At 39.0% G+C, this 23916-nt stretch overlaps 1 protein-coding gene across 1 annotated transcript in view; it reads right to left on the reverse strand.

Annotated features, from left to right (window-relative positions):
* Nucleotides 1–7682: 7682 nt before the first annotated feature.
* Nucleotides 7683–23916, reverse strand: part of vstm2a (V-set and transmembrane domain containing 2A) — a 107516-nt gene continuing 91282 nt past the window's right edge. Inside the window, exon 5 of the mRNA XM_039790874.1 lies at nucleotides 7683–10889. Coding sequence (XP_039646808.1) covers nucleotides 10816–10889 — 74 coding nt within the window. The 3' untranslated portion in view covers nucleotides 7683–10815. The remainder of the gene's footprint in view (nucleotides 10890–23916) is intronic.

Genomic DNA, 23916 nt, shown 5'->3' on the forward strand with positions numbered 1-23916 from the left:
ATCCATGTTGGCAAAGAACAATACAGACGCTGCACCTTTAAGGCCTGACTGATTGCTAATTGAAGATTTTTGGGAAGGAGTGTCAAACAGGTGCTTCAGTGATTTCATACTGATGTAGGTAGTTTCTAATAGTTAGGAACAGATGGTTTCTGTTTGGTTACCATAGCTAAAACAATGTTCAGTTTGGACTGCTTGAATGACATCCATGTTAACTGTTCTGCAAAAGGGTGGGGGAAATGTGTCAATCCAATGAGAAATGGTTAACACATTTGCAAGAGGTGTCTTCTGCGCTGCTGAGACAGTGATGATGAAAACCAAGTGGATCCCAGTTTCTTTAAGCAGGTCAAAGCAATCAAGAAAAACTGTATTTCAGTTTGGCTTGTTTTCATTCCGACTTGTCAACGTTCAGAAAAACACACACACAAAAAACCTATCCAGATAAATCGCAGCATCCAGATAGAGTGAATTTGATTGTGGTTGGATGAGAAGTATAAACAGATACCATTCCGACACTTTGTACGTGGTTTGTACGCGATCCATCGCACCTGCACAGACCCGGTGCTAATACGGCACCGGTGCCTTAATGACCGTTATCGGTAGACCGAATAGCAACGCGGATTTCGGTGCCACTTAAATGCCTGCACTTCTCTCTGATGAGAAAACGGACGTTAGAGGCAACTGAAACATCGCCGCACGGGACACTAGTTAAAACTACACTCAGCAGGTAACGTTAGCCTACCGTTAGCTAGCAGCTGGAGTAAACACGGTTAAAATGCTGACAGCTAAATGGTGTAAAAGTGTGTCTGTATTTCACTGGAGAGGATTGTAACACCAGATTGTAGCTGCCGTGGTCTGAAAAACACAGAAGAGATGTGTCACATTTTCAGCCCTTCTGAGTTTGCACATATGATTTTAATATAACATTATAGTCACTATGGCCTTTAGAAAATATGTTTTTTTGTGGAGGTGGGGTAGTGCACTGTGGGGTGGGCTAAGCTTTTGTCATTTTTGGCATTTTTTCCCCCTTACATTACTTTTATACTTTAAGTAGTTTTGTAACCAGTACTTTTACACTTTTACTTGAGTAAAAAGCTTGAGTTGATACTTCAACTTCTACAGAAGTCTTTTCAAACCCTAGTATCTGTACTTCTACTTGAGTAATGTGAATACAAAACTCTGCTCAGACTGAGTCTTCTGTAAAACTCAAAAGTAGAATTTCTGCAGTAATCAAACCAAATCAAAGAGTTTTTACAAAAAACAAACATTCTTAAAGAAATACAGAAAAATAGAATCAGAAATCATCAAATTTAGCAACAAAAGTTAAAAAAAAACAATTACTGGATGAATTGCTAGTGGGAGCAAAAAAATAGACTTATGCCACCTTATGTTCGGATCTGGCCACAAGACCTTGTCAACATCACAGGAAATGTCTCTTCCACGTCCGACTCCTCTCTCTCTCTCTCTTTGTCCTCCTCTTACTCTGACTCTCATTGCCTCCATGCTTGCAAAGTTCTCAAAATGGTTTACCTGAGGCCTATTTGTAGTGCTAAGGCTCAGACCAATTGATGTTCTTTTTTCTGTGCAAGTGTTTTCAGGTCTGTATGTAAGTTCCTACAATTGCCAGATGAGTTTTGCATTTTGAACAGAGTGTTTTCCCAATGACAACAGGAGATTTCGTTTTTGAACATTTCGTCTAATGTAAGAAAACGTGTGTAGTGTTTCGCAATAAGTGTGTTAAATAATTGCAAACAAAGTGCAAAGTTGACAATGTGTTTAAGCTATGGTTACACTGTGTTTAAGTTGTGCTACAAGAAGTTTAGGTTTTGAGGCTTTGGTCTAAGCATTTGTTTTTAGTGTGTAAGCAATGGGCAAAAACTGTAATAGGCAATACAGTAACAGAATCCTCATATTTGGCAGCACTGCCTAGTTTGACAGTTTGATCTGAGCTTTTTAAACCTGATAAGTTACGCTGGACGGAGAAGGCCAGTTATGTCTAAATTCAACCATGACGGGCCAGACATATCTGCCAGAACAAATGAGCGTGAGCTCAGCAGATTTGTCTGGTTGCCCTAGTGATTTACAGTTTTTTACGATTGTTTACACACTAAAATAAAAATTTTCACACAATTTGCAAAATTCTACTCCAATGAGCAAAACACCTCCACAGATTTGCACAACATTACACACAATGTCTGCTTCACCCTTTTTGCAAAACATTACACACAGTGATTTGTAAAACTCTACACACATTTTCCCACCTTAGACACAGATAAGGATTGTGAGGTTACTTCCTTGTCATTACAAAGCACCGGATTGCCAATTACCACACTAATGAACGAATTGGATAAACACATCTACCAGGTGTGGAAGCACACATGTGCTAATTTGAAAACGCAGCACTCAGGTGTGCTATAAAAGGCAGCAGGTGAGTTCACCTGTCTTCAACAAAAATGGAAGGAGTTAGAAGAAGAAGAAGAGTGAGAATGAGAGGGGGAGCTCAAAGAGGAGATGAAGGCGGTAGAGGAAGAGGAGAAGGAGGTAGAGGAAGAGGAGAAGGAGGTAGAGGAAGAGGCCTAGGTAGAGGAAGAGGAGAAGGAGGAAGAGGAGAAAGAGGTAGAGGAAGAGGCCTAGGTAGAGGAAGAGGAGAAGGAGGAAGAGGAGAAAGAGGTAGAGGAAGACGCCTAGGTAGAGGAAGAGAAGAACCTGAACAAAGAAGACGAGGACCAAATTTGACTCGAGAAATCCGTGCAACACTTATTGACCATGTTATCAACCATGGACTGACACTGATGGAAGCTGGACAAAGAGTTCAACCAAATCTCAGCAGAAATACTGTTGCGTCAGTAATTTGGACATTTCATCGAGAAAACAGGTAAGCTAACCACATAGTATAAATTGAAACTGAAGCTTGTATAATCAATATTGTTTACTGTGACATTTGACTGTAGGCTGTCATATATTTATAAATTTATTTATTTATTTTTCTTATTTTTTTTTTACATAGGATTGAGGGTCGAGGACACCAAGGTGGAAGGGGCCCTATGTTTACTCGTGCACAAGAGGCCGCAATTGTGAACATGGTTTTGGCCAATAATTGTATCAGGCTACGAGAAATCCAAGCCAATATCATCAATGATGACAATATTTTCAATAACATCCAACGAGTCTCTCTGTCAACATTAGGTCGAATCCTAAAGAAAAATCAAATATACATGAAGCAACTGTATCGGGTACCATTTGACAGAAATTCAGAGAGAGTGAAACATCTGCGCAATGAGTATGTGGAGGTATGCATTGTTCATCTGACTATGGTGTGGTATCATGCACTGCTCATAATGTTCTGTCACAAAAAATATACTGTGCTATATATATTGAATAGCATCCTATTTTCTTGTGTTTCAGAGAGTCTTGCAAATGGATGCTGCTGAAATTCAACATGACTTTATATATGTGGATGAGGCTGGATTTAACCTTGCAAAAACAAGAAGAAGAGGGAGAAATGTAATAGGGCACAGGGCAATCACTAATGTGCCAGGGCAACGAGGGGGTAACATCACCCTTTGCACTGCTATCACACAAAATGGGGTCCTCCACCACCATGCAAATCTGGGACCATATAATGCAAATCTGATACTTGCATTTCTTGACCGATTGCTTGAGATTGTCACCGCATTACACCAAGTGGACCAGATGCGGTACATTGTCGTTTGGGACAATGTCCCATTCCATCGGGCTGCTCTGGTCCAGAACTGGTTCCATGATCACCCTGATTTTGAAGTTTTATATCTTCCCCCATACTCCCCCTTTCTGAATCCTATAGAAGAATGTTTTTCAGCGTGGCGGTGGAAGGTATATGACCTGCGGCCTTATGACCGTTTGCCCCTCATTCAGGCCATGGAACAGGCATGTGATCTTATTGAAGCAGCTTCAGTGCAGGGGTGGATTCGTCACACAAGGCGATTCTTCCAGCGGTGCCTTGCCAATGAAGACATAGCCTGTGATGTGGATGAAATGTTATGGCCTGATCCAGCACAGGCCAGTCGAATAGTTACAGTATTCTTGTTGCTTTTACTGTAGCTTTCTTTCATTTCTGTTTACTTTTACTTTACTTTTCAGTCAAAGTGTATGTACTGTAATTCATGCAGTAATTTTTATTTGTCTACAGATTTTATTTGTTTACAGTAATTGATATCATTGTTGGTTGATGACTGAAACTGATTATGGTAGAAATACTGTAAGTATTGAAATAAATACTTGAAATATTCAGTCTGCAGCATCAAGTGTTGTGCAGTGCTTGGTAAGGTTATAGTTGGCCTACAGTATTTGTGTACATTCTCCTTAGATCTCAAAACAAATCATGAATGATGTTGTGAGTTTCTCACTATTTTTTGTCACCTAAATTATCTCTTACATAAGAATGTCTGGCCAAAAATCTAATTGCCTACATTTTTTTTTTTTTACAAATGTGTTTTTTATTTATCACAGCAGTGTGAAACTGGCTGCAATAGTGTATGATCATTGACAACTGTGTTGGTTAAAATGAAAACTAATAGCATTTTTACAAATGTGTATATGTTTTGACTGAAGTGTGTATCTTTTGACTGAAGTGTTTAATTTTGCAAACAATCTAGGAATTTTGCTAATTGATTGTGGTGTTTGGATAATTGTGATTATATTTTGACAAAAAGAACCCGGTTTTCAAAATTGTGTGTAAACAATTGAAAAAAACCGTAAGACTCTCCTCACCAGAAAAATTACAACATTGATTGATTGTTCAATTACCTACCTGATAAGAAATTCCTATTGCCATATGAATGAGGACTGTGACTGACCATGTAGGAATGAAGTCTGGGTGGATGGATGGGTCAATGAAAAATATGACATTGACATGAGAGGCCCTTGTTTGCATTTTGTTTTAAACAGCACTGACCAATGCTTTCGTTCAACCATGACCATGATCCTTCCCTAGGCTTAACCATGTAGATTAGGTTGCCTAAACCTAACCAAACCTTGATCATAGCAGTGCTAGATCTAAAATTGGCCCTATGAATAATGAGTGCAATGGTTAAGGAGGGCACTGACAAACGATGTCTAGATCAGAAAATGTTAATAGGGCTTGAGCTTGAAGCTTTGTTTTGATATCCATCTCCATGACAATTCAGCAAATCCATCCACTGAGGAAGGACATGAGGTGTGTTTGAAAGATTCAGAAACAAGTTGGACCTTTTTTGGGATTTCCTTTTTTATTGGCCAAAACCAAGGCCTTTTAACGTGTAGTGAACTATTTGCCTTGGCATTTGGTGATCACAATTATAAATAGGGTTGGGTATCGTTTGGTTATATTTCCGATACCGGTGCTAAAGCGATACTTTTAAAATGGTGCCGGTGCCTAAATGGTGCCTGAACCAAAAAAAAAGAAGAAAAAAATTTGTCATATTTTTTAGCATTAAAGAATGGTTTGTTTATTGCTAAGGCCATATAGTCAATATTAAAGATTTAATAATAATAATGTAATAACTTATACTTATTTCACCAGTAAATTGCTGTTGAGCGACAAAAACAACCACCAGATGGGAAGAGGGTATTTTACAATAACTTTGAATACACCACGAGGCTACCGGTTTTAAGTGAAGGAGCCGTCTGTGTTGTTTAATTCCGACAATGGCAGCTGCTGCGCTGCAGAGCAGACTGTTACGTCCCGGTGTTGGAATCCTCTACATTGAAATACAGTCACACTTTACGTTAACGTTAGCTGTCAGCATTTTAACCATTGTGTTTAATCCAACTGTTAGCTAAAGGTAAGCTAAAGTTACCTGCTGTCGAGTGTAGTTTAAAGTCAGGCACCGAAATGAGGCACCGAAATTTCCATTCTTATTCGGTCTCGTTACTACCGTTTACGTCAGCACCGGTGCCCTATTGGCACCGCGTTTCGGTACCCAACCCTAATTATAAATAACCTGTATGAATTTAGGAATTCCATTAACTGTAATACAGTGGCTAACTAAACTCAAAATGGCACAATAAGCCCCTAGATGCTACTTGTGAGGATTTAGACTTTAAGGCAGAAACCACTTCTCTAACCTTTAGGCAACTGCATCCCCACAGTGTTGTTAAGGTAAGATCTTCCCCATTTTATCTGATGTACAATGTTATCCTCAAGGTGTGAGGAAGCAGTTGAAGACATTTCCTACAACATGCAGTGCTACCAGTGGAGTGCTTTGCATTAAGGCTGGAATCTCAGCGGCTCTCTCGCTCAGCATGGATTCTTTCTCTACAATGTATGCATGTATATTTCATGAACATATGAAAATGTAAACCCAACTTATCTCACTGTATTATCTTTTTCCTCGATGGAAGCATATAAAAATATTCATAGATCTATGATTCGACATTGCCACAACAGAGTATTTGTCATACAATCATTTTCACCTTCCCTCTTTCTTTGTGCTGCAATAAGACCAGTGGCCTGATTAGAGTGCCAGAGGCAGGCTGGTGGTTTGCCCTCTCTTTGCTTCCACATAAATAACTGTGTCATTGCTTGCTGAATTAGCAAACATGGGCAGAGGTTTAATTTTGCATTGTTCCTCGTTTATCTTGCCTTCGCTCTCTTTTGCTGCTACTATAATGATTTGTTGAAACTTTATATTAAGGTAAACGCCACTGCCAAATTCCTCCTCAATTCCAAAAAATTCACTGAACTTCTTTCTACAAACAGATGAATGGATAATGAGATTTTAAAAATTTAAAAAAAAAAAAAAAAAAAAAAAAAAAAAAAAAAAAAAAAAAAAAAAAAAAAAAAAAAAAAAAAAAAAAAAAATTTTTAAATATGTTTATCAGTTATCAAAAAAAAAAGTTTTTAGATTGTTTGGTCACAAAATGCTTAGAAAACGTCTTATTTTACATGTAATGTTCATATATCAATAAAAGCTTAATCTAATGCAATATCCAGTTTTTTCATAAAATCTTTATACATCTTTTTCATTTAATGAGCAAATCCTAAAATAGTTTTTTAAAAGACACCTTTGTACCTTCTCCTACACTGTAATTAATGAAACCAATATGTCAAATTGTGTAAAATTCTATGTACATGGGTGCTTATCTTATTAAAAACTGTTATGCTTTATGAATTCATATTTTATTACCATCTTCATAGACATCCGTGGGATTTATATCTCAGCCAGTGCAAACTTCACAAAATAATGTATTATATTTACGATTCAGTCTAATTGAATTTATAACACAGCACCTGTATTACACACTACGATTTACCCGTACCTGAGTCATTATGAGTTATATACTACATCTACTACAAGTATATGGAGGAACATTCAGTCCCAGTGGGTTAGCACAATACTAGAAATTCCATTGAATTCCATCTTGCCCATCAGCAGCTATACACACAGCAATCACACACATTTTCTTTAGGAAATGCTTTTCTGGTGTTATATTGCGCCTTGACAAATGACGTGTTTGTTTTTTCTCTATTTCTCTGAGTAGTTGCATAAATGAAGGAAGGGCTGATTTTAAATAACATTTAGCAGTACTATCAAATGAAAAGTGATTAGACTCACACAATAGAGAAACTCGAGTTGGAAACTGGGCCAGTTTGCGGTGTAGTCAGCACTCTCTCCAGTTCACTCACTATGAAGCTCAGTACTAACCAAACAGATGGAATCCCTGTGTTTGAATTTCATCTGTGAAAATGGTTTATTTAAATATTATTCTGATATCGTCATTATAATACAAACTGTTGCAATGTTCCAGTACAGAAGCCTCACACAATACGAAAGAAAAGAAACTATAATTCATCAGAATTTTTGACAGCTCAACAAACAGACAGGACCGCATTGAAATGAAATACATTAGAATAAACAAATACATCTAGAGTGGATGGGTAGCGTGGCATATCAAACAGAAGTATGGCTGTGTTTATGAAATAACATCCTGGATGAAAGAACTGCTGCTGTAGCCGTCATTGTGAACTGTTCTCCTCTTTGGTAACAGAGATCTTGTTGCTCGTGAGCAATTCAGCCTCCATCACAACCCAAACTCATGACTCAGTTTTTTTACTAAGCATCATTTTTCATCACTCCAATCACAATATCAAATCAATCTTCGCTCCAATATCTCCTTCTTTGTTATTCAATATGTTGCAAGGACCCACAGTCAAGTGAGTCCCCTAGATTAGGATGAAAGCTTTATAAAAGGAGATGTTTCTAATATATATATAGATATTTTTTTTGTCATATACATTTACCCAAGTTCATTTTGAGGAGATGAAAACCCACTTTGGACTTGTTAACACTTGAATATGAGTACATGACACCATTGTTACAAGTACAGAACATCACTGGCCTTTGCCTTTTTAAATTGATAAAAAAAAAAAAAACGTTAACATGCTGATTATTTCATTTACAAGTTGTACACATCTGTAACTTTTTACATGAGGGTTGGACAAGCTGTCCACTCAAACTGTGCACACTCTTCAAAGTGCTGGTGCACTTTTCCAACAGAATCAACATCCCATTCTACATTAAAATAAGCTGTATGTTTTCTGAAAACTAAACATTCTGGATCATATTACATAACATGTTCTCATTTCAAAACACAGCAATCGATTTCCAGTCGCAGCAGAGTGGCATATATATATATGACAGTGATGCTAGATTAACTGTCCAAATACACCCTGAAGCTATTTGGAATTTGAGGAATTAGACAGGGTACCCTCTATCGCCCACACATCTTGTAGCCAGGCTGGAAGCTGCTGATCAGTAGATGTCAGGTCTGATCCCAAAGCATGACAAGGACTGCCAGCCTTTGGACTTCGGTGCTGAATCAACAAGTTTCCCTCCACAGTTCTTTGGGAATGCAGTACAACTATACAGGGGGATTTTTACTTTGTCTGCAAAGTGGAATAAAAGCTTGAAGGGAGGTGAGTATTTTGCTTTTTAAAACACACGGCAAAGTAATTGTTGGCAATTACATGTTATGCATGAATGTTAGATTATACCATACAACATATGACAAACTACATAATCATGCATCATGTTAGCTTAAGTTGGTGTACATTTTGGGAATTAACTGAGCAGAAAAATAGTATGGGTTTCGGAGTCAGTGTCTACCAAAATAAAATATTGATCTCATTGCAGGGCAACTGCTGCACTCTGGCAGCATGATCCTCAGGGTGGATAACATTTACTTAGAATATGATTCTTGAGACAATTATTCATTAATTATTATTCATAAATATTTCAGTTTGAATTGGAACATCTGCATTTCTGATAGATGCTTCACAATTTCCTTTTTAGCTCAAAAGTTAACAAAAGAAATCCCATTTATTTTAGAGGTTATACTGTATCTGTTGTTGAACTATGAAACCAAAAAAACACCTTTGTCCGTGTTTGAGTCAGATTGTCAAAGCGTTTTGCTCATAAATGCTCTGCGTGGATAAAAATCTCTATGATATATTATCTGAAAATAAAGCTAAAAATATAATACTGTAAGATATAAGAGAGAAGATTACAACAAAAGTAACCAATTTCACCCAAACATGGGTCATATATAATGTTAATGATAAGCAAGTCTACTCTCCGTGTTGTACTGCATCTCATCTAGTCACTCAAACATCTACCTGCAAATGTGTGTGTTTGTTTGTTGGAATCAAAACAGTAAAAACTAGCAATACTCATGATCCAAAGTGTGTAAATACTCATTCATTCTCTGTAATAATGAGAAATACTAGGGAGGTGCACAACAACTGAAGCAAGCATGCCATTTGAAAATGGTGCAGGTCGATTAAAATTAATTATCCAATGGTCACATATCAGGATATTCAATGACTCATAAATTGTGACATCCTTTTTATTCCTACTGGAGGATGCAATGAAAAATGAAAACGACAAGGGACAATGTTTTTTTTTTCACATCAAAGCTAGCACATTAAAATAAAGCTAAATTCAACCTACTGTAACACTGAACTCCAGAGTGTTGACTTATGTAGCGCAAATAAACTTATATCCCCCTCTTTTAAGCCAATCAGACTAATACGCATGCACACCTGTGTGTGTCACTAACAAGATGTAAACGTATGCACGTTAGATCATTTAGATGGCCAATACAGTTCCGGAAAAATGAGTATCTTAACCCCTTTTAACCTTATGGTTAATGTTAACAGTCTAAATTAACATGTACTTTAATCACTTTTCTTTTCTGTAATTTCTTTGAGAGGGCCAGAATGCCTTTACGATGCAGTTTCGTGGTCAATATGGTGAGTTTCAGCTATGTATACAGCACATACAATAATTCTAGGTGTCTCAAATAAAACAGACATATCTAGAATCATATGTATTACACAAATATAGATACTCCTTTTTTCTTGTTCACTTTTGAGCAATGAACACATGAACTGGAACAGCGAAACCATAAGAAAGTCAGTCTTCCATGAGAGTTATCCAACAAGATACAGAGTCCGTTTTCACACTGAGCATTGCACCTCGGATGGTGTCGAGTCGACTTCTGTACAAAAGGTAATCCAACCGGTTTAAAGGTGACTGGTGTTTGCAGTGGCTAATAACAATGTGCTGGGTGCAAGAGCAGTAGTTGCAGGGAAATGAGGGCCAGCTGTGCTGTTCACATGGTGTGTGTGTGTGTGTGTGTGTGTGTGTGTGTGTGTGTGTGTGTGTGTGTGTGTGTGTGTGTGTGTGTGTGTGTGTGTGGGAGGGCGGGGATGGGGATAGAACAGACAATTTTCTTGTTCACTTTGAGAGCAAACAGAGAGAGAGTAGATCTGGGTGAAAACCATTTCAGTTCTTGAAATTATAACAAGGCATCCCTCACCAAACCACACGCCAGGAGGACAGCCAGCCCATAGGTGGATGATATTCTTGTCCCTGAGAAGAGAAAATCAAAGGATTGAAAAATGTACTATGAGCATTACATTTTCTGATATAACCATTGCAAAAAAGAGAGAAACATGTCTCTCTCTCTCTCTCTCTCTCTCTCTCTCTCTCTCTCTCTCTCTCTCTCTCTCTCTATTGCCAGATGTTACAAGATTTGTCAATTGTCAGAGATTTGCCACAAAAATTATTGTTTTAAACCTTCTTTTAAGAGAGACCTGAAAACATACATACATACATACAGCTTGCCCTCGTACTTTATAATACTTTTATAAAATGCACATTATTTCATGCAGTGCAGTTACAAATGTATTTGGTTGTCTGTTTGTGTTTCACCCTCCTCTGTATTCCAAATATTACTCCATATGGTTTCATTAAGTTTGGTCCATAAGGTTGCAGTCACCTATAAAGCCTGTGAGCACTGCTTGGTTGCAGAGCATGCATTTATACACATTACATCGCAAAATACATCTAGGTTATTTTTTGTGTGAGTCAAATAGTTTTCAACAATTTGCCAAACAATATTAAACCATTAAACATTCATCCATCTTGTAATTTAACAATTTTTGGTGAGTTACTTTATTGACTTTATTGTTTTCCACTGTCACGACACAGACAACTGAAAACATGAGTTTCTTTTTTGTACTGGTGAACACATGTGCATAACCTCAAGCACAAACATCATGCCAAGGCTGCTCAATGTAATTGCAGAATTAGAGTAAATAGAACCTGGCGCATCATTCATACAAAACTGTCAAGGTCTAAAATTGGCTTTTGACGAGTTGACTTAAACTTAATATTCTTACATAATTTCCACTATCACATAAAACTACAACTGTAACCCCCCTCAAAGTAAACAGCCTTTGAAGTGTTATGAAAATGATTTACATGGGCAGCTACTGTTGCCTTGGCCCTGACAAACTGTTATCACCACTGCAGGCAGCTCTGACTGTTTACTGAGCATCTGACATGACTAACAACTGCAAACTAGAACACAGCCTCCTCAGCCTACTCTTTGATTCCCCTGCTTCTCGGGGACATCCAACCTGAACTGATGAGAGCAAAGTAACCAATGACAACTATAGAATTCTATGCAGCAAAATTCTTTGTACGAAAAATAGTTTACTCTCCATCAGCAGAAACAGAAAGAAAGGATTTGATAAGCTTAAAAGGAAGAAGAAGTGCAAAGTTGTAATCCTGTGAAACAAGGCAGGACTTGGGAAATACAAAATGAAATATTCACTAAATCATATTGACATTGACTAGATTCCTGTGTCAGGCCGGGGGATGGTTCTAAGACGGAAATCGTCCAGGGGGACACTTTGTACCTTGCGGCCCAGCTCTGGATTGTGTGGGCTGCTGGGGATTGGGGGATGAAGGGAGGAATGGTAGGGGGGAGGGGAGAGATGTAGGGCTTTGACCCTTTTTTCCTCCCCACCACATCTCATTTGGCTTGAGGTGATCTAGAGAACAGGAGTGCCACAGAGGAGCAGCAATCACTCTGGGCCAAAACATCCTTCACACAGAGAATAATTAATCAGCCTCCAGCTACGAGTCAGAGCAAGACACAGATACAGACAGTACATAAAACTGTACATGGAAAAACATGCACTAATTCACTTATACCAAGCTTTTTACAATCGTCCAATCAGTAATCAAACAGTAAAGATCTTAAAGATGCACAATTTAATTTAAAAAACCTCTCAATTATTTCGAGACAGTTGTGACCTTGTCCCATTTCTTTTTTCTCTGGATGCACCAAGCGGGTTTTCCTGGGGGCCATTAAGAAAGTGTGAGACCCCAAGCAGTTGCCAAGCTATCCTATGCCATTCTTTTTTTGAGATACATTTTTTATTAGCACCATTTATCATTCAGACATACAGAACAAATTCCACAATATGTGCCTGGTAATATCAGATGGTGCACCGAACAGAGAAACACAAATTGAACAACAACAAAAACCCTCTCCCACCCCCCACCCTCTGCGGTCTCGAGGAAAACAAAAGAAACAAACAAACAGAAATCACACCTTGCCGAGTCACTCTCCTCTAGTTCTTGTGATGTTGAGGTCATTAGGACTGATATTTGTGCTGCTGTGCTTTCCCATAGGCTGATAGTCGATGACTTGGCTTTGTTAATCCTTAACTCAAGCATAACTATGTCCAGAAAATACGCTAACCACAGTTTTATACAAAGCCAGTGGGGGGTGGAGGGTGAAGGCCAGCGTTGAGCTATCATTTTCTTGCTTGCAATTGAGCCGGCTAATCCTATGCCATTCTGAACATCTTGTACCATTTCTAGGTAGAGTCATGAGGTCACATATCTTAACGTAGTACGGTTGAAATGAAAACATCGCCATCAGCCAGTTCTGCCAGGTATCTGGCGGCGGCTCCAGCCCCGGCCCCAGCATTACCTCCACACAGCCTAGGCGAGGCCCACACAGCAGCAGGTAATGTTAGCCCACCGTTGGCCAGTAGCTGCTTATATGGTTAAATGCTGAAAACTAAATGGTGAAAAGTGTGGCAGTATTTTACTGGAAATGATTCCAACAGTCTGCAGTTAAAGATAGAGAGTAGCTGCACCGTAGACACTGGTGGTGCTCTCAGAGTTGTCAGAGAAACAACACAGACAGGACGTAATGGTACATTCAATTACAGTTGGTAAACTGGTGGTGCATTTAATTGTATTGGAAAATACCATTTTGTCATCTGTTGTTCTTCTTTTTGTCATGTAACTGCAATTGACTGGTAAACTAAGTAAGTAATTGTTATTACTGTATTTTCCGGACTATAAGTCGCTCCGGAGTATAAGTTGCATTAGTCAAAAAATGCGTCATGAAGAGGAAAAAAACATATATAAGTCGCACTGGACTATAAGTCGCATTTATTTAGAATCTTTTTTTTTTTTCATCTGTCAACTACCCAATAGCACACAGAACAACAGGCTGAATACGGTAGGTGTCCGGTATGTTACCGTAACACATTAACAGTTATTCAACTACACAATAATACACAGAACAACAGGTTGAATAAGGGGAGGTGTCCGGTATGTTAACGTAACACATTAACAGTTATTGAACTATACAATAGCACACAGAACAACTAGCTACCAGGGCGTGGAGCGTGGATGGATTAAAAGGCGTGGAGACGTAACTGCACCATTGACAAGCCCCTCCCGACTCGTTCCTCCAGCTCTGGCCATCTTGCTTTCAGCCCGTGATTAGCCGATTAGCTTTCTTTGTTTTCTTCATTGCAGTAAGAGTCACCTTTTCGCCAGTCCCTCACAAGTTTCTCCCTCATTTCAAACTTTCTTTCTGCTGCTTGATTACCGTTTTCGGCTGCATATTTTACTACCTGCAGTTTGTTATCTCTTTTCTTTCTCAGTTGTCTTTAGGAGCAGCATTCTAGTTGTCACAAGCCTAGAGCGCCCTCTCGCAGCTGTAGACGGTAATGTTTTCAGTATGAATTAACATTTAAAAACATGTTAAATTATATATATTTTGATATATAAGTTGCACCTGACTATAAGTCGCAGGACCAGCCAAAGTAGGAAAAAAAGTGCGACTTATAGTCCGGAAAATACGGTACATATATTATGCTCATTTCAGGTTCATAATTGTATTTTGAGGTTGTACCAGAATAGGTTTACATGGTTTAATTTTCAAAAAACATCATATTTTTGTTGTACTGCACATTGCTGCAGCTCCTCTTTTCACCCTGTGTGTTGAGCTCTCTGTTTTAGCTACAGAGTGAGGCATCACACTTCTATCCCATCTTTGTTGGGAGGCGCACAGGTAAGTATCTAGGTAAGGATCACATCAGATAGCTGTGTGTTTCTCCAACTTCGGCCTGTACAAGGCAGGATCAGCCGGGAGACGAGGGACATGTAAGTAGTTCTTTTGTAGATTATGGTGAACTAGTGTGTGTTGTAGCAGTGTTTTGCCATTCAGAACGAGCTAGGATGCTAACGTTTAGCCAGCTCGTTTCGGCTAGTGATGTAGAAAGCCGTGCAGATTTTGACCAGCTCACCCGGAGACTGAAGGCAGGACACATTCAGAAACCGTATCTCACTCATGGATGTATTTTTTTCAAAGTTTGTATGCGTGTGGAAGCACCAGAGACACAAAATAACACCCCAAATCCCAGAAAAAGTGATTTTTTTCATAATATGGGCACTTTAAACCATATGGCCTTAGCAATACACAGGCCGTGCTCTTCTTTATTTTAAAGTATCGATTCAGATACTCAGAATCAGGCCCGGATTGGCTAATCGGGAGCACCGGGAGAATTCCCGGTGGGCCGGTCTGGTTGTTTGGTTGTGAGGGCCGGTGTTCAGGTATGGCACTGGGTTGAAATCATAGTTGAATATTATGGATGCTGTCCCTATGCTGCCTGCACTCACAGCCCACTTTTTGTATTTACAGTATTTATTTTTTCTTGCAGCCCACTCGCAGAGTGCGGTTAATGATGACCTATTTATGTTCGGAGTCCTCCGACGGCAGCACCTTGCTAAAAAAAAAAAAACTAACCGTCATCGTACACAAGTCACTGGTGCTTGTTGGAGGATGCCACCGCGAGCAAAAATAAGCTGTTTTAAACAGGTAATAGAAAGCGCAAAACGGCACTGAAAAAGCGTCAATTTTAAAAGTAGAGCTCTAGAAAGTGACGCGGCCAGATGAACTTTTTCTATTTTTAGCAAAACGCCAAATGAAGACGTTGAGACGGGTAAGCTAAGTTAGTTAGGAGAGGTGCCTGCAAACCAGCGTTTATGTATATGAATCAAACTTGTTCTTATAGCTCCGCAGCAGCAGCTAGTAGGCCTACTAGTCCAGTTTGCTGCTAACAGTGACAATGAAGAGCCAGTAAGGTTACCAAGCAGCAGCTATATGAGCCCAGAACTCCAGTTTGGGCAGGTAGGGTTGATCATTGACTGAGTATTATAAGAATTAATAAGAGTGTGGTGTTGACCTGCTCTATATGAAAAATGCCCTGGGATAATTAATGATGCCAGATGATTCGGCACTACCATAATGACACTGACTTGACTTGATCAGAAAGCTTTGTAAAAAGGAAAGATTTGTCCTGAGAATTATGACAATTTTTAAAATGTGATTTAGTGTCAGAAGCAGAGCCAGTAGTGTGCATTAGGGATAGCTGCTGTAAGCTGTTGTATCAGTGTGTGTGAACAAGCAAACATGATCAGATTAGCTACAATATAATCACTTTTTATGACCAAATATTACTTGTGACCCATTATGAAAGTTGTATTAACTATTCAAAGGAAAAAATAGATTATGGTGTCATTAGAAAGTGCAATACAATGTATCTTGTTCTTTATTGAATCTGTGATTACTTATTTGCACAGAAACAGATTCTGATATTGTTCAACATCATTGGGTTGTTGTTAAGATGTTAACTTTTCTAATAAATCTACATTGTGAGGCAACACTTGGAAATAGTGATATTTTACAAAATACACCGAATTACAAGGATGTAGAGGACAGGGCGCTATTGCAGACCTATAAGGTTTTGATTACATTTTTTTAATATAGTCATTCGTGAAGTAAAGTGGGCCGGTCTAAGGCATGAAAATCCAGGGCTGAAAATGAGTCCCAATCCGGCCCTGCTCAGAATGAGAGTTGATTTCATCCCTTTTTTTTGCTAAACTGTAGACATGCAAATGTTTTCTCTGTGCCTAATTTGTGTTTTTTCCTATGCAAAAGGTTCATATATTTTCTCTAGTTTGTTGAACATGATACATAAGTTCAGGGCAATATACATTTAAGGTACACTAACAGCCATGGGGAGAAATCCCACAACCTGTATGCTGTAAGAATGAGTCCTACTAATGTCAGGTTCAATTGATGCAATATATGTAACTGTATCTGTTTGGGGTTTTCTTACATAGAGTAGTACTAGCCTTATTATTTAGCCATATTTATTATTGCAAGTGTACAATACTTGATTTTTACATTTTTAAATTTTTTTTTATTTCATAGTTCAGAATTGATTTAGAATTCATATTGTCTTATTTTATACCAAACTACTGTAAATCAAGTTTTTGTTTTGTTGCTGGCTGATCTCAATGTGGCAAGTATTGAAAAAACAAGTCCATCAATTTGTGTGGGTTTACACACTCTGCCATTTATGGCACAAGCCTTCTCATTGGGAAAACATTTGGGGTTCAGTGTCTTTCTCAAGGACCCTTTGACAGGAGGAGCAGCTGGGTCTACTGCTTCAGAGCTTTGAATAGTGTAGGCTGCAAGGACCTGGATAGTAAGTAATCATTTCCTGAAACAACAACTAAATACAGTAGCAATAAATTGAGGCAGGGCTGCTGGGTCATAATGACATCCTTCTGGGTACAACATGATAGGTCACTGCACGCTGCACAGCTGTGATGGGTCAATTCTTTGCTGTCAGTTCTGACATTCTCCAGATGTACTTTTAAAATCCATTGAAGCAACAGATTCTAGAGGGAGTGCTACACTCCCTCTAGAATCTGGGGATCAAGCCACATTTGTAGAGAACAGAAGAGAGATTGTTATTCATACATTATTGATTTGCTGTTGTAGTGGTTTCTATTGCTTTCGTTGGTATTTGCAAAGTCATTTTTCAGTTTGGTTGTCTGAGAGAACATAAAAAGTAAAAGAAGGCACATGTTGATATGATTTTATCAGGCAAAATATAACCTGAGTGTAGCTGTAGCTGAAAAATCCAGTCAAAATAACTAATATATAGCGTAAACACAATGGCCTTCATTTATAAAACGTGCGTACGACCTAAAACAGGCGTCGGACAGACGTACGCTGATTCCTACGCAAAGCTCGGCATTTATCAATTTGAACGTAAACGTAGGCTGCGAAAAAATCTCACGTCTGGTCTGAACTCGTGTACGCAAGTTTTGGAGTCAGTGTGGACTTGCGGTGCAGCATATAATCAGTTTAACAGGAGAGGAGAAGTCATCAGTTAATCACTTATCAGCAATGGCAGATCTGGCTCTTTAAGGAGACCTATATGCGCCAGTCTGCAACATTGTTTTAGCCTGGGGGGGTTCTGCACAACATCGCGCAGGGAAACACGGTGGCATAAATGTGGATGGAGCCAGATGCCCCCTTGCCCAGAGAGCAGTGTCCAGCACAGCCCCAACTGGGGGCTATACCAAGGAGACAGGATATTATTCCTCGCTTTTAAAAGGTAGCCTATAGTGTTATGTTTGGCAATGATATTTAATACAGGAAACATGATGCTGCACAACATTTTTATTTATTCTTCAGGTTTTTGTTTCTCTTTCAAGTGAACGATTTATTTCTGCCATTGACCGAGTTATTTCAGCTTGTTTTTCCAGCCCCTCTGCTGTCAGGAGACAGGGTCGAAGTGGTGGTCCAGCACGGGGGGCGGAGGACACGAGCTCTCCCTCAGCTGTTGAATCGTTCTGACTCATGAAAAAAAACCGAGTAAAATAAAAGACACTGCATAAACTCCGGACCGCTACCGTGTGTTTATTTAAATATAAGTACACCTGCATAGGCCTAAGAGATTGCAATAAGCCTATATTACTATTAGGACCATAGAATACATATGTCAAGCATGTAAATTAAATAAACTTCAGCTGGAGTCCGATTTACTACGGCAACACTGTTGACCGCATCAGTGATCTCTTTCCATTCCACATTCTTTCTACAGCCTTTAATAACAGTTTTCAGGCTGCCAAATAGTTCACACGTTGCAAATTAACCTGAGATATCAGGGTTTCAGTCTCCACCTCTGAAAAGTGCCGCTTCTCAGCCGGATTACGTCTCGCCATGTCGTAAATTGTAGGGGCGAGGCCTCAAAACCGAGAATATATATAAATGGCGTGATATTTAAATGACGATTGTTTCCAGCCGCTGCATTTATCAATGTACAACCATTCTTACGCTCTGATTGGTGTGATACGAACGTTTCATGAATCATATGTGAAGCCTGTCGTAAGATGATTTCTGCGCTCATATCTGCGCTGGTTTCTACGTTAGGTTGATAAATGACGGCCAATGTCTCCACCTGAAAATTCATAGAGTGAGGTGCTCCGAAATCCAGTCAGACCCCCAACTCTATTTAGGGGGTCTGCATTTTTATTTGTCTTCTGATGTTCTTCAGTTTCAGAAGAATATGTTAACGTGCAGACAGACAAACAGCATTATGACAGTGGGCCCAACTATTTTTCCAATTATTTCACAAAAGATGAAGAAGCCATAATAGCAGAGCCAGAATTAGCAAAGTTGACCATTTTCCTATTGTGAAGATAATTTTTTGTATTCTGCAAAATCTGAGAAGTTGATTGACATTTTAGGCAAGCAAATGCCTTCTTTGTATGCTGGTGCAATGGAATGGAATAAACTACTTTTAAACTAAGGAGGAGACAAAACCCCTTATCTTCAAGGTAAAGGTTAAATGCTATTTTTTTTCAATAGTTTTGATCGTGCGTGGTTGGCTGTGAAAACACTGTTGTATTTATAACGATAAATAAGTCCAGGACTTTATCCTTCTATCCCTGGGAAAGTCTGATATGTTTTTTTTTTGACAATAAACCAAATCAAAAGCCAAAGCCAAAGCAATAACAGACATCTGGGAGCAAACAAGTTTGCTACAGTGAAGTCAAACAGGGAAAATGAGTGTTCAGATCATCAGAGAGCATTTAAACAAGCCAACAGTCTATCCTGAATATTTTTACCTCTAGTTCCCAACATTTTTGGGTTGTACCCATTCTAGCTAAGAAATGTCTACAAACGACCCCTCATCGCAGGTTGCATGAGAAAAAGCAAAGATTTGAGAAAAGTCCAAAAACAATGGAGGACATCATTGTGTGTTTAATTGAATATTTTTTCTCTTCTTCTTCCCTAAGTTTTAAATCATTTTGTAATCCATAAGATTTATCTTGTGACTCTCCAGGGTTGAAACCTCAATTTGGAGGTAAAAGCAAATATGAAAGGCACTCAAAAAGTCTGTTATAATTCTACAGGAAGACTGTATGCAAGCAACTATGGTTAGTGAGGTAGGTCAAAGTTGAAGCAAGAAATCTGTCTGTAGCCTGTGATTGGTGTTTAATAATTTTACTGTGCACCTGTATTTTCAGGCCGATTGTGCAAGCACCTCATAACGACCCATATTAACGTTTGCTGCAACCTCTTGTGGCCGAAGTAATTATCGCAGGAGCAAAGGAGGAAGTGAGGTAACAAATAATGCCAAATTCCACGTAAGGCAGTAGGTTGGGTTAATGAAAGGGTCAAACAAACACAAGACTTTCACTCAGGAGACCGGGTTCAGTGTCAAATCTGCATCAAAAATCAACTGTCACTTTTTGAAACTAACACATGATGCAGTGCGGCACTTTGCTGCATGTCAATCCCCCTCTCTTTCCCCTTTCCTGTCTTCAGCTGTCCTGTTTAATAAAGGCCTACAAATTCCCTAAGAATAATCTTTAAAGAAAAAAATCCCCAGCCGTTATGTTAAATAGAATGGTCATATGATTAAAACTAGCACCATGGTCTTCTGTTACAGTCATGTGTTAAAAACGGCCAGTAAATAGATAGATAGATAGATAGATAGATAGATAGATAGATAGATAGATAGATAGATAGATAGATAGATAGATAGATATGTCGTTTTGGGAGTGAAAATGTACATCTGTTGATTGGGTATGAGGATGTGTTTTCAGCCCAGCTCTGGATTGTCTAGGGTGGGGGATTGCCACTTTGGCCTCAAGTGGTTTTGACAAGTTCCCAGATCTCCAAAATGAACATGGTAGTTATTATCCAACATACTACAATCAAGGTAATTGTTCATTTCCTGCTGTCTTTTTTTTTTTTTTTTTTTTACCTTGCAGTATGCCATATTGAGACACATGTATAGTCTTAACACAACAATGACGCCTTAGCAGGACATTGCAATCCTCTATCTGCGCTGAAAGGGATCCGCTGGCGTTATCTGTCTTTTATTTATGATTCTTCGCAAATGTACAGTATGGACATTTATTCATTGTCTGTCATACTGAATCTAAAAATATGTGTATAATGTCTGTTTGTTCAGATTTGACTGAGTTATAACTCCGGGAAGGAGTAGAATTGTTGATGAAAATTGCAGCAATCAGGTGCTAAAGGTTTTGAAGTAGCTTAAATGCCTGCGTGTCACAGCAACTGCTGCTGCTTCTACTGACCTTGTATCAGAGGCGTTTCTAGGACTTGAGGAGGTTCGGGGCTTAGCCTGGACCAATTTAAATAAAATGAATGCTATGCAAAACAGCAATTGGGTTGCCCAGCTTGTTAATAGCCAGTGTATGTTCATTTTAGTTTCCAGTTCTGTAGATGTTATTTAGATGGCACCAACATTTGGCCTAATCATAACTGACCTGGCAACCCAAAGGCCAAAGTTTTCTTTCCAGATCTGTGTGGTGACTTACGATGTGGGAAGTCTGGGGGTCCTCCCACAGAAGATTTTGAATATTAAACACTTCATTTCCTGCATTCAGGTGAATTTTTATGCACTTATTTCTACCTTTTTCTGAATCAATTTATGCTGGAAATATCTTTATGTAAAGGGAAACATAGGGATACAAATCAAAATATAAAAACATAATGTAATATGTTGCAATAAAGCTCTCAGGCATTCTGTATTGCATTCATCTATTTATTCTCCTTTGGATCAACTTTTCTAATTATATCCGAGTCAGCGCACATGTAGCCTAGGCATCATTTACTCTTCCCTCCTCTTATGCATCTTTTGTTGAGGAAGTAACCTCCTTAAATGTGCATATGGCAATTATTCACCTCAATGATATTCATTTTAATGTATTAATAAACCCCTGGGCTGTAATATTTTAGATGTTTGAGCAAGATTTCTGCTCATGTTCAAAACTCTGTGCACATTCAAAATATAACTCATTCTCTGTCATTTGAGTTGTGGAGAAGTAGGCCTACTTAAACTTATGCTGTCCTTTTCTTTCACCTTATACTCAAACATAGTCACTCCCTTATGGAGTCAGATTCCCCTTTACACCTTGTAGCATGTAACAACCAGAAACACCAGCACATTAGATTCATCCCCAAAACATGTAGGCTAAGCACTTTAATGCAAGGTTAATAGAGCTGAGTCCTTGTAGTTGCAATTTCCAAGTTGAACCACTTCTCACAACACTTTAACTTGAATGTAGCCTAATGGTAGAGCGCTTCTTGGCTTCAGCTTGAAAAGTTGCGCTTTCAACACAGTCTAATCACTGTTGCTTGCAGTCACTATGGCGACAACACGTCACAACGAGATCAGGCACACGGAGAGACCAACGGACGGACAAAGAGAGAGAGAGAGAGAGAGAGAGAGAGAGACACACACACACACACACAGCCACATATAGGCTACAATTACCACTCATCCTGTCTCTTTCTATCAGAGAGAGAGAAAGAGAGAGAAAGAGAGCAGGAGGGATCGCTTTGTGACAGGCGCAGAGAAATAAGCATCCGGTATGAATGGCCAGGCGATCAGGCACGTTAACATAGGCTATTGTCCGGTTTCATATTTGTCAGTTAACTTTTCTAAATACATTCGGGGCTACACTCAAAACATTCAGGGCTGAAGCAAAATCGGCTGACGCCGCCTCTGTAAGTAACTTCTGTTACTTTTAGAACACCTGTATGCACCCGTTCATTTTCACCAAACAAGGTAGCTTTGCCTCACATCTCATGTAGTTTACTTAAACTACGTGAGTCATTTGGATTTTTTCCTTCAATGCCAGTCACGTTACAATACAGTCTGACTTTATGTGACTTATACAACATATGAGACTATATCAGCTTACTCTACCAATTAGCATGCATCTGGTGTCAGGTTGTCTCATGTGTTCTCTCCTTGGCACAGAAAATGCATGTAAGCCATCCACAAACAATGGAAACGCAGTTTAAGCCATTTTTCTCATATAAATCACACATTATCTCAGCTATATATTTGTGTGAGCTGTTTTTCACTTCAAAATTAAACTTGTACCTTCTGTGTTCCTGTGCTACTTTTAGAAAACAACAAAGGAAGAACATTTATGAATTATTGTTGTTTTTGTACACTATGCATTTTAATTGCTGAGTAAATAAAAAATACAAAAAGAGTCCAGCAATACAGCTGAATACACCTACCTTGTATGTGGGCAGTAGTTGCATTATTTCACCTATCAATCATCACACATCACTGTGGCTACAAGCATCTCCACACAATTCATGACATAGTGTGGTTGACAAGGTCACTCTGTCTCTACATGCCATTTTACATCTGAATTATTACATGGTTATTGAGCTGAAGAAGGGACTCTCAAAGAGAAGTGAAAGCTGAAGGAAAAAGTTTCCATGGCAGATATGATTTGGAGACGTCTGACTTTTTATAGGATGTCTCAGGGTTTAGAACTGCACGATGCATTTCCTCCATGTATTTTCCTGGCTTTCCTCCACAGGACTGCAAACTACTTTAGCTCTGTAGCCGTAATGAGTGAAGGTATCTGTCTGAGCTAGTAGAAACCTTTTCAGGCTTTCTCGGTGTGTGCTGTCTTTGAATAGACCCACACTGAATGCTCTTCATTTTGTCCTTCTTAACCTAACATAACTCTACATTTTGCCAAAATGTTTTTGGCTCAGTGAAATGGTGATGTTGAATATCAATTCCAGGCCAGCGAGGCAGTCAGGTTCAGTGAGGTAGGGAGGTGAATCACCACAGCACCTCTACAGGGAGATCAAACTGGCTTAGTGCCAGTTCCATCTATGCTGATCCCTGGCCGGCTGACTGGCTAGCTGACTGTCTCTTTGACTCGCTTGCTTACTTGCCTGGTGGCTCTGTTATGAAACCTGCTGTCTGATTTGCTTGTGGACTGATATACTCTCTATCTGACTGTCTGGCTGCCTAAGCCATGACTGGGTTTTTGGCTGACTGACTGGTTAAATACAACTTGATGTCATTCCCTTGCAGCTTGACTGTTCAACTGTGGATGAGGGTAAATGTGATAACACAGTCTG

Source organism: Perca fluviatilis, chromosome 22 (genome assembly GCF_010015445.1).
Source record: "Perca fluviatilis chromosome 22, GENO_Pfluv_1.0, whole genome shotgun sequence".
Taxonomy (NCBI): Eukaryota; Metazoa; Chordata; class Actinopteri; order Perciformes; family Percidae; genus Perca; species Perca fluviatilis.